Source organism: Bubalus bubalis, chromosome 11 (assembly GCF_019923935.1).
Source record: "Bubalus bubalis isolate 160015118507 breed Murrah chromosome 11, NDDB_SH_1, whole genome shotgun sequence".
Taxonomy (NCBI): domain Eukaryota; kingdom Metazoa; phylum Chordata; class Mammalia; order Artiodactyla; family Bovidae; genus Bubalus; species Bubalus bubalis.
Window position 1 is genome coordinate 95932265 of NC_059167.1, and position 14980 is coordinate 95947244.

The 14980-nt window shown below is 34.9% G+C and overlaps 1 protein-coding gene across 3 annotated transcripts in view; it reads left to right on the plus strand.

The window, feature by feature from the left end:
- CERT1 (ceramide transporter 1) overlaps positions 1–14980 on the plus strand; it is a 132805-nt gene that overhangs the window by 68825 nt on the left and 49000 nt on the right. For all 3 annotated transcript variants that reach the window (XM_025296391.3, XM_006074038.4, XM_006074037.4), the window contains exons 7-9: positions 857–940; positions 5455–5612; positions 10404–10496. In XM_025296391.3, coding sequence (XP_025152176.2) covers positions 857–940; positions 5455–5612; positions 10404–10496 — 335 coding nt within the window. The remainder of the gene's footprint in view (positions 1–856; positions 941–5454; positions 5613–10403; positions 10497–14980) is intronic.

The window sequence follows — 14980 nt, forward strand, 5'->3', positions numbered from 1 at the left end:
TGAGAAAATTGCTCAAATTTGCTTTTTGTCTAGTATCATTTCCATAGTTTAAAATAAATATAAAGTAAACAAGTAATAAATCATTAGCAAAAAAAGGCAAGAAATGTGCATTAAAATGGTATATAACATAAACACATTTATTTAGAATGTATTCTAATATCAAACGGCAAATTTCAATAATGCAAAAGCTGCAGTTACTTTTGCTCCAACCTAAAACTGAAAAAGCGATTCAAAAATATAGACTAAGGTTGGTGGCTGAGATTTAGAAATTGATGTTAAGAAGCAGAATACATAGTGCAGAGGATTCATATGTTAGGCAGTGTAAATGGAGAGTATTGTATAAAAGAAAGAGGTATGTTGAAGAACACAGGGGATTCTGTATTTCCTGGAATTGGGTAAGTTAAAAGGAATATCCAGGCACAGACATACTGGGATGAATTAAAATCAGTATCAGAACTGTAAGTCTGATTTTCCCTGCGTATCCTGGAGGCAAGATAAAGTATCTTCTTTATGTATTGATAGCATTACCATCCTCTTCAGTCTTTGTAGGTCTCTGGTAGAATTAGAAAATCTCCCCAAGGTAAGGAAGAAGAGATAGGAAGACTTAAAGGACAGAATAATTTATATCTCAGTACTATCCCTTACAAAAATGAAGATGGATATGGTTTTTATAATAATGTATTTAAAGACATTTCACAGCATACTTATTGGACATCCATTGATGAGCACTGAAAATACAAAGATGAATAAGATCATGTAGTCATGGAATCCAGAGATTTAATCAGTTGAGCATAAGAATAAACTGGTTAATTTCTGTGTGCTTTCATCCTGATATTCTTAAATATGTTTTATTTAGTGGTAGAAGATGATGAAGATGACTTTCCTACAACACGTTCTGATGGAGACTTCTTGCATAATACCAATGGCAATAAGGAAAAGGGTAAGTAGTAAAGTTTTCCCCCTCAGGGTATTTGGAAAAAATATACTTTCTAAAGTGTCATAGTAACTATTTAACAGGAATAATTATTTAATGGAGTAATTGGAAAAAGTCTTTTTTAAGTTGGAACATGAAAGTTTCTTCTAGGAAAAGACATGGAGGTAAAATACAGTCTGACGTTAAATAATGCGACAGCTTATCTGACAAATATTTCATTCTAAATTTTAGACATTGGCCAGTTATTTCAGTAGTGTTTGATAGAATCAGTTTCTAGTACTGAAAAAGTATTTCTTAGGAAAGATTGTAATGGAACTTGAATGTTTCTTTAATGCCTATTTCTGTCTTTAGTGTTCTTTTCTCTTTCCACTTGATAAACTGGTGTTGCAATGTATTTAATCATTGTTACTAAAGGAAGATTATTGAAATAGCTGCTTTCATAGCACAGTTGTTCATAAACTCAGGAACAAAGTGGTTTATTTCATATATCAGTTAATAACGAGTTACTTTCTGGATTGAACTCCTAATTGTTCATTAGAAATCTGTGTTTTTAACAACACAGATGAACATGGAAGGCATTCGTGAAGTCTCTCAGTCGTGTCCGACTCTTCGTGACCCCATGGACTGTAGCCCACCAGGCTCCTCCACCTATGGAATTCTCTAGGCAAGAATACTGGAGTGGGTTGCCATTTCCTTCTCCAGGGGATCTTCCCAACCCAGGGATCGAACCCGGGTCTCCCGCATTGCAGGCAGATGCTTTACCGTCTGAGCCACCAGGGAATCACATTGGAGGGCAATGGAGGGCATTATGCTAAGAAATAAACCGAAGACAAATAACACATGGTATCACATATATGTGGTATCTGTTGGGAGAAGTTAGGTTGTAACAGAAACCTGTGACTCATAGTCAGTGCTTTCTTTTAATATATTCTAAGAAAAAGCTGACATGGATTCTTAAAACTTTTTTTAAGTTGCAAATAAGCCTTTGTGAGAAAAATAAGTTAATCTAATTATGTTAATTTTTGCTGAAGTTATGAAAGAATATGAAGTAAAATCTATGGCCATGGCATATTTTCAAATTGTTTTTCAGTTGCTTAGTCCTGTCTGACTCTTTGCGACCCCATATATTGCAACATGTCAGGCTTCCCTGTCCTTCATTATCTCCTGGAGTTTGTTCAGATTCATGTCCATTGAGTCAGGGAGCCTATCTAACCATTTTGTTCTCTTGCCCTCATCTCCTTTTGCCTTCAGTCTTTCCCAGCATCAGCTCCTTTCCAGTGAGTCAACTCTTTGCATCAGGTGGACAAAGTATTGGAGCTTCAGCTTCAGTATCAATCCTTCCAGTGAATATTCAGGATTGACTTCCTCTAGAATTGACTAGTTTGATCTCCTTTCAGTCCAAAGGACTCTCAAGAGTCTTCTCTAGCACCATAGTTCAAAACATCAATTCTGTGCTCAGCCTTCTTTATGGTCTAACTCTCACATCCATACATGATGACTATTGGAAAAACCATAGCTTTGACTATATGGACCTTTGTCAGTAAAATAACGTCTCTGCTTTTTAATACGCTGTCTAGGTTTGTCGTTGCTCTTCTTCCAAGGGGTAGGTGTCTTTTAATTTCGTGGCTGCAGTTACCATCTGCAATGATTTTGGAGCCCTAGAAAAATAAAGTCTGTCACTGTTTTCGTTGTTTCCCCATCTATTTGCCATGAAGTGATGGGACCAGATGCCATGATTTTAGTTTTCTGAATGTTGAATTTTAAGCCGGCTTTTTCACTGTCCTCTTTCATCTTCATCAAGAGGCTCTTTAGTTCCTCTTCGCTTTCTTCCATAAGGGTGGTATCTTCTACAATCTGAGGTTATTGATACTCCTCCCAGCAATCTTGATTCCAGCTTGTGGAATTTTGCATGATGTACTCTGCATATAAGTTAAATAAGCAGAGTGACAATATACAGCCTTAATGTACTCTTTACCCAATTTGAAACCAGTCCGTTGTTCCATGTCCAGTCCTAAGTGTTGCTTCTTGACCTGCATAAAGATTTCTCAGGAGACAGGTCAGGTGGTCTGGTATTCCCATCTCTTAAAGAATTTTCTATACTTTGTTGTGATCCACACAGTCAAAGGCTTTAGAGTAGTCAATGAAACAAAAGTAAATGTTCTTCTGGAATTCAAGGAAAGATATATAGAACAGTGGAATAAAATTGAGAGTCCAGAAGTAAACCTTATTTCATATAAATAAATATGATCTTTTATAAGAGTGAATACAAGAAAAAAAAATAGGTTTTTAAACAGCTTTATTGAGATATAATTAACATACCATACACTGTATGTATATTTAAAGTGTACAGTTTAGTCAGTTTTAATATTATCATGATGCTATCGCCACTGTCAAGACTGTCCTTCAAAAGTTCCCTGCCTCCATCCCTTTTGTCTTCCCTTTTCTCCACTTCTCAACCAACCGCAACCCTTCTTTCACTGTAGATAAGTTCTGCATTTTCTAGAATCTAATGAATTCAATTTTTCTTGCCTGATCTCTTTCTTAGTTTGAAATTTCTCATTGTTATACATATCATTATTCAGTGTCTTTTCACTGCTGAGTAGTATTCCCTTGTACAGATGACATGACAGGTTTCTTCAGTCCATTTGTCTGTTGGTGGAAATTTGGGTTGTATATGGTTTGGAGCTATTATAAATAATGTTCCTGTGAACATTCAAACACAGTTTTTTTATGGATATATATTTTATTTCTTTGGAGAGATGGAATGGTTGAATCATATGGTAGGTATATATTTAACTTTAAAAACCTTCCAAACTACTTTTCACCAGTCATATTTGAGAGCTCAAGTTCCTCCATATCCCCACTGACTCTTGATGTGGTCAGTCTTTTAAAATTTTAGTCTTCTAATAGGTGTATAGTGGTATCTCACTGTAGTTTTAATTTGCTTTTTCCTAGTAACTATAAATGTTGAGCATCTTTTTATCTGCTTACTTTTGTTCATATTTCTTCTTTGGTGAAATGTGTATTCAGATCTTTTGTTAAATTTTCAATTAGATTATATTTTCCTATTGAGATTACTGTGTATTGATATATTAATATATTGAGATATCTATATTAATATTTATATATATATGGATAGATAGATAAAGGATATGTCCTTTATCATATGTATTCTGTGCAAAGATTTTTTTTCCAGTCTGTGGCTTGTTTCATTATTCTTTTAAAAAAATTTTTTATGGATATTATATATATTTGAGGTGAGACTTCCCAGGTAGCTCACTGGTAAAGAATCCATCTGCCAAGCAGGAGGTGTGAGTTCAGTCCTTAGGTCAGGAAGATCCCCTGGAAAAGGAAATGGCAACCCACTTCAGTATTCTGGCTTGGGAAATGCCATGGACAGTAGAGCCTGGTGGGCTGCAGTCCTTGGGATCGAAGTGAGTTGGACACAACTGAGCAACTAAACAACAGCAACATATTTAAGGTGTTCAATATAGTGATTTGGTGTATATGATTATGGTGAAATGATTACTGCAGTCAAGTTCATTAACATATTTTCTCAGTTACCATTATTTTATTATTAACTATAGATTAGCTCTCTAGACTTACTTATCCCACAACTGCAACTCTCATTCTTTTAACAATGCCTTCAAGAGTAGAAATTTTAAAGTTGGATGAAGTTTAGTTTGTCAGTTTATTTTTTGGATTGTGGCTTTGCTGTCATATCTACATTATGAGTTTTTAAAGTTGGAAGTATTATTTCATTTATAAGAGTTCTATTGAAATGGTTTCTTATAACTGTAGTGCCCTAGGACTTCCCTGACTGTCCAGTGATAAAGACTCCACGCTTCCAATGCAGGGGGTTGTGGGTTCGAACCCTAGTCAGGGAACTAAGATTGCACATGCTGCACGTGGTGGCCCAAAAATAAATGAGTAAAGCTTAAAGATATTATGCTGTCTTATTTGCATCTTATGAGTTTTTTTTTAAGATTGTTCATTTAATTCAAAGACTAACTTAAAATTATAATATATGAACATAACCATTTTTATGTATGCATTGGTCCCAGAATTAAATTCAGACATTTACTTAAGTTTTTTGTGTTACGTTATTCATTTCAGCAGTTTCTCCTCAGATTTTTCTTTTAAATTCAGGGTTTCTCAAAATATAAGATAGTTCTTGGCATAATTAGGTCTCACTCTAGGCTGTCTGTTATTATTAAATTATTACTTCTCTTACCACTTATTCACTGGGTACAGCATAGCAAATAGATTTCAGAAAACAGAATTCAGAGAAAAGGACTCGGGAGTACATATGTTGTCCCAAGCTTCTTTGCTTGTAGAGATGGATGGAAATTTTTAAGTGTTGGCCAACAGGAAGGCAACTCTATTTTGAAAGTTCTGCTCTTATAGTTTTTTTTTTTTTTTTTTTTTATAGTTTTCTAAAAAATATCTAATTTTAAGTTGTAGTGAGGAATGATTTCTTTGTTATAAAGATTTATAGTGAATATTTTTTTTTTTTTCAGTATTTCCACATGTAGCACCAAAAGGAATTAATGGTATAGACTTTAAAGGTGAGGCGATAACTTTTAAAGCAACTACTGCTGGAATCCTTGCTACACTTTCTCATTGTATTGAGCTGATGGTAAAACGTGAGGACAGCTGGCAAAAGAGAATGGACAAGGTAAGATTCTCTTTTTATTTTTTAAAAAATCATCAGATTTTGTTTATATACCAAACATTTAAACCTAACTAACTTCTTAGGGAAAGATCGTTTGGATTGTTAGAAGTAGCAGGTGGTACTAATCCTCTAAAACTTTAGAACATCTTAAATTCATTTTTCTAATGAGATTCACTGGTTATGTATTTGGTTATTGTATGATATGCATTCTTCATTGGATTTTAACATAGAAGTTTTTCTAATGATAATAGTAATGCTTTGAAATAGAAGTGTGAACCATTTAACATTTCCTAGCTTTATTGTCTAACACATGAAAGTATACCTAAGTTATGTGAACTACTTGGTATATATAAAAAAATACCAATTTATAAAGTTAAATATTAACTTACTGCATTCATGGCCGTGTATGTTTTCCAACATCACTGGTGTCACTTAGCACACATTTTGTTGTTCATTGAACATTTGCTTTATGTTCACCTTTCCTACCTTTGTTTAAACTGCAGCACTGATAATAATATCATAATATGAATCTTTAGTTATAAGTGTGAAGTAGAATTTGGCTCCGTGAATTTGTTTAGTAGGAAAACTTTTGTTTATAATTTAACATCATAAAAATGTTAGAACCAAAGCATATCTTAGAGAATTTAGTTCTAGTGCAGTGCCATCATTTTATACATCATTTGAGTCTAGACAAGGCCCAGAGGCTTGTCTAGAGGTATTAAGTAGCAGAATTAGAAGAATTTTACTCTTCTATATTTCATCTCTGGATATTAGGGCAGGTGTCAATCAGAATCTTATCACCCATTACTGAGTCATATTGCTTGCAGTATTTGGAGGTCTTAGCAATTTGAGCAGAACACTAAGGAAAGCAGTGTCATTACTGATCTAATAGCAGAATGGCTATAGATTTAATGGCACTTGATGTTTAAAAAAGGTTCCCATGTTCTCAGGTGCAAGTGAAAGTAAGCCAGGTTGATTGACTATATGTTTTCTTTTAAAACCAAGCAGTAAAAAAATCCATTTAAGGTAGATATGGATACTTCATTATTATTCTGGAGTCAAAACTGTTACAACCATCAGCGAATTCAATTGTGGATCATAGTGAATTTTTAGAGGAGTCACACACAAAAAAGTATGAGGAAACAGGATAACCCCTTAAATTCACTAGACTACTGGTTCAAGAGAATCTTTCAACTTGTCTGGATTAGCTTATTCAAAACTTTTTTGGTAGCTTTCTCTTAAGTGCCCCCCGCCCCGGCCCCCCGTCTACTAATCCTTCCCTAGAGGGTCACCATCTCTAGTCATGTGCTCTAATGACACTGCCTAAAAATCCATTAAGTGTAACACATGGCTTCCCCGTCTTTTTGGTAATCAAATTTCTTATTTGAAAAGGGACATGGATTTGCAGTTGTCTTCAATATTGGTACTCTTACCCATTCTCTTTCTTTACTGGGTAGCACCAAGTAGACTGTATCTAAGAACCTGTGGGAAAAAAACACTTTTTTTGGTACCATATTTAACCAAATAACAGCACAAAATATGGTAGTATTAATTGAAATCTGCAAACAGTTGTAATTTATAGTGCTCTTACAAATTTCATTCACCTTTTCCACCATCACGTTTTTTCTTAGGGTTGATATAGGATCCCAGTTACATTTTACAGGAAATGTAAATGCATGTGTGCATATAAAGTATATGCACACATATATTTAGTGTGTGTGTGTATATATATGTATGCATGTGTATGTACATATGTACTCATATATATACACACACACTCTGTAAAGATTAGGAAATTCTTGAATAGAGAGAGTTGTTTATCAAGAAACATATCCTTGGCTCGGCTGGTAAAGAATCTGCCTGCAGCGCGGGAGACCTGGATTCAATCCCTGGGTTGGGAAGATCCCCTGGAGAAGGGAAAGGCTACCCACTCCAGTATTCTGACCTGGAGAATTCCATAGACTGTATAGTCCATGGGCTCACAAAGAGTTGGACACAACTGAGCTACTTTCACTTCACTTAGGTAATTGATATAACTGGGAAGCAAAGTACAATGATAACAATATGGTTTAATTGAATTTGTGTTTTTTCCAAGAAGTATTTGTATGCTTGTTGTGTGCTAAACTGTAAACTAGAAATGAGGAAACAGTAATGAACAGGAAGTCATTCTTGAAGGATCTTAAAATCTAATGAGAGCAATTAAATACGTGATAGTTGATAAAATAATAGTTATTTAATAGCTATATACTTTTTATGTAGATTTCTAATATATGTTTATCTAGTATATAGTATATATACATATATAGTAGATATGTATAATATATATGTAAATCTCTATAGTCTCCAATTTTATGTTTAATAGCTCTTATGTAGATTTCTAACATTATATCCATTGTTCTTATAGTTAAATAATTTAAAATTAATGTTCGTCAGTGGTGATGATTTTTCTCAGTTACCTGTATAAATAATTCCTTCTTTTATAGAAGTATACTTAATTTTTAGCCAGTTATGTCCAAGAATTCTAAGATTAAGCAATTTTAGTTGTTTAATAAGAGAAAACCTATTCATCAAAGATGTTAGCTTATATTAATAGATTCACAGGTGTGTAATTTCACATGTTTATTCACTTTCCTCGAAGTCTTTTTACTGTTATTGCTGTTCTGTGTGTTTTTGTTTTGTTCATTTTTTAAAATTAAGGTTTAATATATATACAGTGAAGTGTACCAATCTTAAATGTACTCCTAGATGAGTTTTATACATATGTATACTCCCCTGTAACCACTACTCAAATCAAAATGTAGAACTTTTATAACCCCCCCAGGTTTTTCATGCCTCTTTCTACTCCATACCATACCACTGCCTCAAGAAGTAACCACAGTTTTAACTTATTAATATATCTGTATAGATTAGTTTTGCCTGTTCTTGGACAGCTTGTAAATGGAGTCATACAAAATACACTCTTGTGTCTGGCTACCCCCTCCCCAACACTGATTGTGAAGTTCCTTCATCTTGTAACTTTTAGTGATAATTTGTTGTTTTTTATTGTTATATATAGTATTATTGCTGTATACTGTTCATTGTATGATGCATTTTCATTCTATGACTTTACTGTGTTATTTCCTTTTTCCTGCTGATGGACATTTTTTTATTTTGGCTCTTGTGAATAAAGCTGCTGTGAGCATTGTTATGTGTATTTTTGGTGGATATATGCACTGTTTTCATTTGGGCATATACCAAGCAGTAGAATTATCAGTTCATGAGGTATATACTTAGCTTTAGGTATATAGAGGTAGACAGTTTTCCAAAGTAGTTATATCAGTTTATAGTCCCACCAGCAGGTAAGTGAGAATTCTAATTGCTTTTCACCCTTGACAGCACTTGGTATTGTCATTTTTTTGTGAGTGATTTTTTATATTTTAATTTTAGCCATTCTGATGGTTCTGTAGTCCTCTCTTCACTTCAGTACACAAAAATCAGTTTGTAGGCCTAGTATACTAATTCATTGATTTGCATCAGCTTAATTCAGGTAGGGTTTTTAGAAGTGGGTAAGCTCTGTGTGAGTTCTGTTTGGACTTTAATCCTTAAATATTTGAGGTGAAGGAATAAAGGTGTTAGGGAGAAGGCAATGGCACCCCACTCTAGTACTCTGGCCTGGAAAATCCTATGGACAGAGGAGCCTGGTAGGCTGCAGTCCATGGGGTTGCTAAGAGTCGGACACGACTGAGTTACTTCACTTTGACTTTTCACTTTCATGCATTGGAGAAGGAAATGGCAACCCACTCCAGTGTTCTTGCCTGGAGAATCCCAGGGACAGGGGAGCCTGGTGGGCTGCCGTCTATGGGGTCGCACAGAGTCGGACACAACTGAAGTGACTTAGCAGCTTAGCAGGCTCTGTGTGAGTTCTGTTTGGACTTTAATCCTTAAATATTTGAGGTGAAGGAATAAAGGTATTAGGTTCTTTATATTAATAATAATTCTGTTAGGCTTTAATATCAGATTTGACCCATTGCAGTCCATTGTTCTAAAAAAGAAAGTTTGAGGTTGGTGCCAAGGCCAGCCTTCTAAAATTTTGTCCTTGGATCTTTTAGCAGATTCTGAGAGCTATAGACCTTATCTATAAAAGCAGAAGGTTAAAGTAGAAATCTAAGCTCTTTTTCAGCTCTAAAATAATTTAATCCAGCAGTTGGAAAGTATAAGAAACATCTCTTAGAATATCTTTTTTGTAGTGATTGGTTTTACCAATTATTGAGTTATTTTCTTCCTGGCATCCATTACTTGCTTTTTTTTCTCTATAACAAAATAAATTTAGCTTCTACTGGGGGAAACAGACACATGAATATATATTGTAGATGTTTCTCTGATGCTAATTTATCTCTTTTTTTTTTGACATGTAGACACTTTGGTAGTTACTTAATCCATTTAAATATATAACCTACCTAGTGTGTGTGTGTTAGGTGCTCAGTCGTGTCCAACTCTCTGCGACCCCATGGACTGTAGCCCACCAGGTTCCTCTGTCCATGGAATTTTCCAGGCAAGTATACTGGAGTGGGTTGCCATTTCCTTCTCCAAACCTACCTAGTAGGTGATCTTAATGGTAGCTTGTATGTGATATATGGCCCAGAAAAACAGTGTTTTCTGGAACAGAAGAATACTTTTTTTTTTTTTTTTTGAGCAGAAGACAAATTCTTACAGGAGTAAGAGTTATTTTTTTGGCCAAATTATAAAATTTTGGTGAAATGTAAAAAAAATCCCATATCACATGATAAATTCTTCATCTGGTTTTATTTTTTAAAGGAAACTGAGAAGAGAAGAAGAGTGGAGGAAGCATACAAAAATGCCATGACAGAACTTAAGAAAAAATCCCACTTTGGAGGACCAGATTATGAGGTATGAAATTATAGTTTTGGTCTTAGAAAAAGAAACACGTAGAAAAAACATAATATATATTTATGTCACCAAAGTGATTTTTATATTATGCTTTTGTAGCCTTTAAATATTTTGAATATTTTATAATATATATGCTAGGCTTACCCTGAAAAGATTTTTTTCCTACAAAACTTTAAATAAAGAGCCTTAAAAGGCTCATTACTAGGCCTGTCTGCTTTATAGGACAAGTTTTTGTCTCGCCTGTGAGGGTTATACTTATTGATATTACCTTGTAACTCTTTCTTTTTTTTAAATTTTATTATTTGAAATCAATAGATGCATTATATTTTTGCTTGCACGGTAAAGCATGTGGGATCTTAGTTCCCTGACCAGGGATTGAACCTGTGCTCTGTGCATTGGGACTGCAGAGCCTTGACCACTGGACCTCCAAGGAAGTCCCTAATTGTTTTTTTGTTTTTGTTTTTTTAAATAAAAGCAACCTACAGAGGAAAACTCCAAGAACTTGACTGGTGAAAGATTTTAGTCTGTGCTGTATACTGTGAGGTCTTACCCATAGCAGAGCATGAACTGTTCTAATTGCCTCACCTTTATGTTTGAAAAATGTCTGAAATCAGTTTCTTTCCCCATTTTGTTACTTGTTAAGCAGTTAGTAGAATCTGCCTCTCCATATACACACACATATAGAAGTACAAGGAGTATCACTGACGTGGAAGTAGAATGTTTAAAAAAAAGACATTAGATTGTATTTAAGAAAGTAGAAGAAAAATTCCTTGCCGTTCTTATTCTAGAAAGGAAAAAAGACCTGCTATTGATAATATTTTTTATGTTGGGACTGATTTCCAGCTGTGAAAATCTATAGTATGAAGACTTGAGCAATAATATTTTTAAATTAATAAGCTGTCATTTTGCTCCTTCTAGAATGTATAAAAATTACATAGTTAGCTATTGTCTTGGATTTTAAAGTCTAGATTACTGAAATATTAGCTGTTAAAACAAAAATTTTAACTTTTATTTTGAAGCTGAGCAGGTTGATTTGCTATTTTAGGTTTATTTGGGGGGAAACTATGAGCCTTTAAAACTTGCCCTATTTTTTCATATTGCAAACATGCATTCGCATATCCAGTCACATCAGTTGGTTCACGTATGTGATGTACATTGCCATGTGTGCGTACATCCTCTACAAGTGGCTGTGCTTTTGTGTACTCTATAGTAGTATATATTATTTGTGTGAAAAGTATTATAAACTTATTACAGTGCAGTACTGTATAGCCCATTGTGTCAGTTTGGTACCTGAGCTAACTTTTTGAACAAATTGAACTTATGAATGCACTCTCCAGATGGAACTTGTTTGTACGACTGTATGATTTCATATTTGTCTCCCCTTTTGTTATTTCAGAGGAGAGAAAAGGAGGGTCCTTGTGATAGGTTTATGTTCATTAAAGAAATTGCTTTATTGATGTGATTTAGGCTTTCTGTTAAAAATGTTTATTGTTTATTTGCATTTCTTCTTTAGTGGCTCTCTTATACACATCCCTTAACATTTTTATTGTTAGAATTTGGGTGTTTTTCCTCTCTTGATTTAGAAGATGGACAGGATTGACTTCATTTCTCAATTTTCTTCTTTTTAATAGTTAAAAAAAAATCTTATTAGTTTTGCCATGTGAAATTTTATACTTTCTTGTATTTAACTCACAGTCTTGATACAGTTATCTTTATGTTTTTTTTCATGTTTTAAAAAGTGTTCTTTTTTTGGCCTAAAGATGTAAACTGAGGTAGTCTCAAATTACCAGAAATTGAGTTTTTTTGGGAATAGCAGAGATTACGATTTGGTAAATGTATGCCAAATGGTAAATGTACTGCCAAAGTTACAGGCAGTTTTGTAGAGGCTCTGGGGCAAGCTGTATTTTATGGGCAAGGAATGCAGACAAGGGAAGTCCAGCCTGAGTCCAAGCAGTAAGTTCATTAGCTTGAAGATGGGGAGAGATACTTGGCAGATGGTCGTTGGTCTGGAGATAAGGCTCTGTGTTCTGTTGATCTGGCATTTATGGGAAATCATTCTCTTAGTTAAGTTCCATTCTTTAGGTACAGGTATGAGATTCCCATTTCACATCCTCAGATTCCATTTTAGATTGAAATCCTTTCACACTGTACTGCAAATAATTATCTATATTTTCTGTTCTTTTTTTTAATGATCTCTTCTAAATATATTAACACATCTGATTTTTTTAAAATTATGATGTAATGGAGGAATCTGTAATTTTATATTCCAGTTGGAATTGTTGACTAAACCATCTTTTTCCCACCTAGTTGAAACGCACCTCCCTCTTTCTCTTTTAATAGTTAAGGAGACTTCAGTTTTTTTCTCATCAATTCTCTGTTGATGAAAAACTTCTAAGAAAGAAATGGAAATTTTTATTGGAGCCAAATTGAGGATTATATCCCAGGAACAGCATCTCAGACAGCTCTGAGAACTGTTCCATCCATTAGAAGTGTTTTTGAGACAGAAGGCTCTACATCAAATCAGATGATATAATACTGACAGTTTACCCAGCTCCCTTCTGCAAGTATAAACTGGTAGGTAACATGACTCACTCCAAGATCAAGAAGGAAGGTTATCTTTTAAGGCGTTGATGCTAGAAGAACATTGTGTTTTAGGATTGGGCAGGTGTTTTTGTCAATGGGGAAAATTTGGTCATGATGCAAGATGCAGATAATACAGTATATAGTAGCAGGGAAAGGAGGCCAAAGGGTGGAGAAAAAGTTTTTTTTTTTAAACATTTAATTTTTTCTTGTCTTGCCATAAAATATTAATTTTATTTCACAATTTCCCTCTTTTGATCTTTAATCTTTTGATAGAAAGCATTAGGCAATCAAATATTTGGTCCCTTGATGCCAGGGTTGTTGCTCACCTGCCCTTGATCATCATGTCTCTCAGTGCTGGGTCCCAATAGCTCAGTTCTCTTTTGGTGGAGGGAATTATACTAGCAGAATGTTCAGCAGGTACTGAGAGCTGATTCCAGATTGTCCAATATGATTTAACCCAAATTTCCTCACATGTGCATTATGTAATGCCCATTATTTTATAGAGCACTATATAGATGTGATCTACAAATTCAAGTTGTTTAGACATCATTGTTTTACTATTAGCAGGTGACACACAGTATGGAAGGCAAGAAACTATCACTTTGTAACTCCACAAACTGTAATTTAAATTGTCAGGAGGACCAACAACATCATTAATAGAGATTTAAGCCAAGATCCTCCTAAACTGAACTCTTTTCCTAGTGTTTCCCCTGAACTGGGAAGAAGATTGTTCAAAGTGGAAATTTAGCTCTTCATGTGTCATAAAATGAGTTACCAAATATTGTGGCCAAATGGTCATACCATTGGATACCTGATAGAAACCAGTGTACTCACATTACAGATTAACAGAAGCTACCCATAAGGGATCTTAAGCCCAAGGCAAATGAATTATGTGTATTCCTAACCAACCTGGGAAAAACCAAGGTCATGAATTTGTTCTGTAAATCCACTGGGTCCTTGTAGGAGCTACCCAGTATTCACCATCTAATGAAATGGGCTGTTTATGGCCAGATTCAGAATAGGCATCTTTACTTGGCCAGGTAATAGCATCTCACTTAGGGATATTGGCAGTGATATTAGCTTGCATGGTGCTAGAGTTTCTTTAAAATAAAATGTCCAAGGGCCATCCAGTTAGAGCCTTGGAGAGGAGAAATCCAGCAGGACAACCTGGGCCATAGGTAATTGGCCCCAAACCCAGTGATTAGATTAATTCTAAACTTGCAAATATTGAGCCCAAGAAAGAAACTGAAACCAAAAAACTGACTCATTAGAAAAGACCCTGATGCTGGGAAAGATTGAAAGCGGGAAAAGGAGACGACAGAGGATGAGATGGTTGGATGGCATCACTGACTCGATGGACATGAGTTTGAGCAAGCTCCCAGCATTGATGATGGAGAGGGAAGCCTGGCGTTCTGCAGTCCGTGGGGTTGCAAAGAGTTAGACACGACTGAGTGTCTAAACTAAAGAAAGAAATACATTTGATTCATAAGCAAAGATATGATTTCCCCCCACCCCATCAAAACATGAGTGTAAGTAGTTATCAAAGTGACAAGTATACAGACCTGGTCCAGCATCTTGGATTAGCTGTCTCCTTCAGATGTCTTCTTGTGCTGGTCTGGTAATACTGTTTTTAGTTGAAGTCAGGCGTCAGAAACAGGAGTTGCAGTTTATTCAGGAGAGGAGGCCTAATACAGTCCCTTCTAATGTGACTGAGTCCTTTATCTGAGACCTTTCCCAGTAGGAATAATCTCCTGGTTGCAGGTCATGGCACATCTGATCTTCATCCAAAGTTAAATTACTGTGATAAGCTTCAGAAACATACTTTGAGTGCCCTTTTAATAACTAAACTTTACAATAATATGACAAGGAAACTATCTCGGAAAAGAATCTTAGGCAGTAGT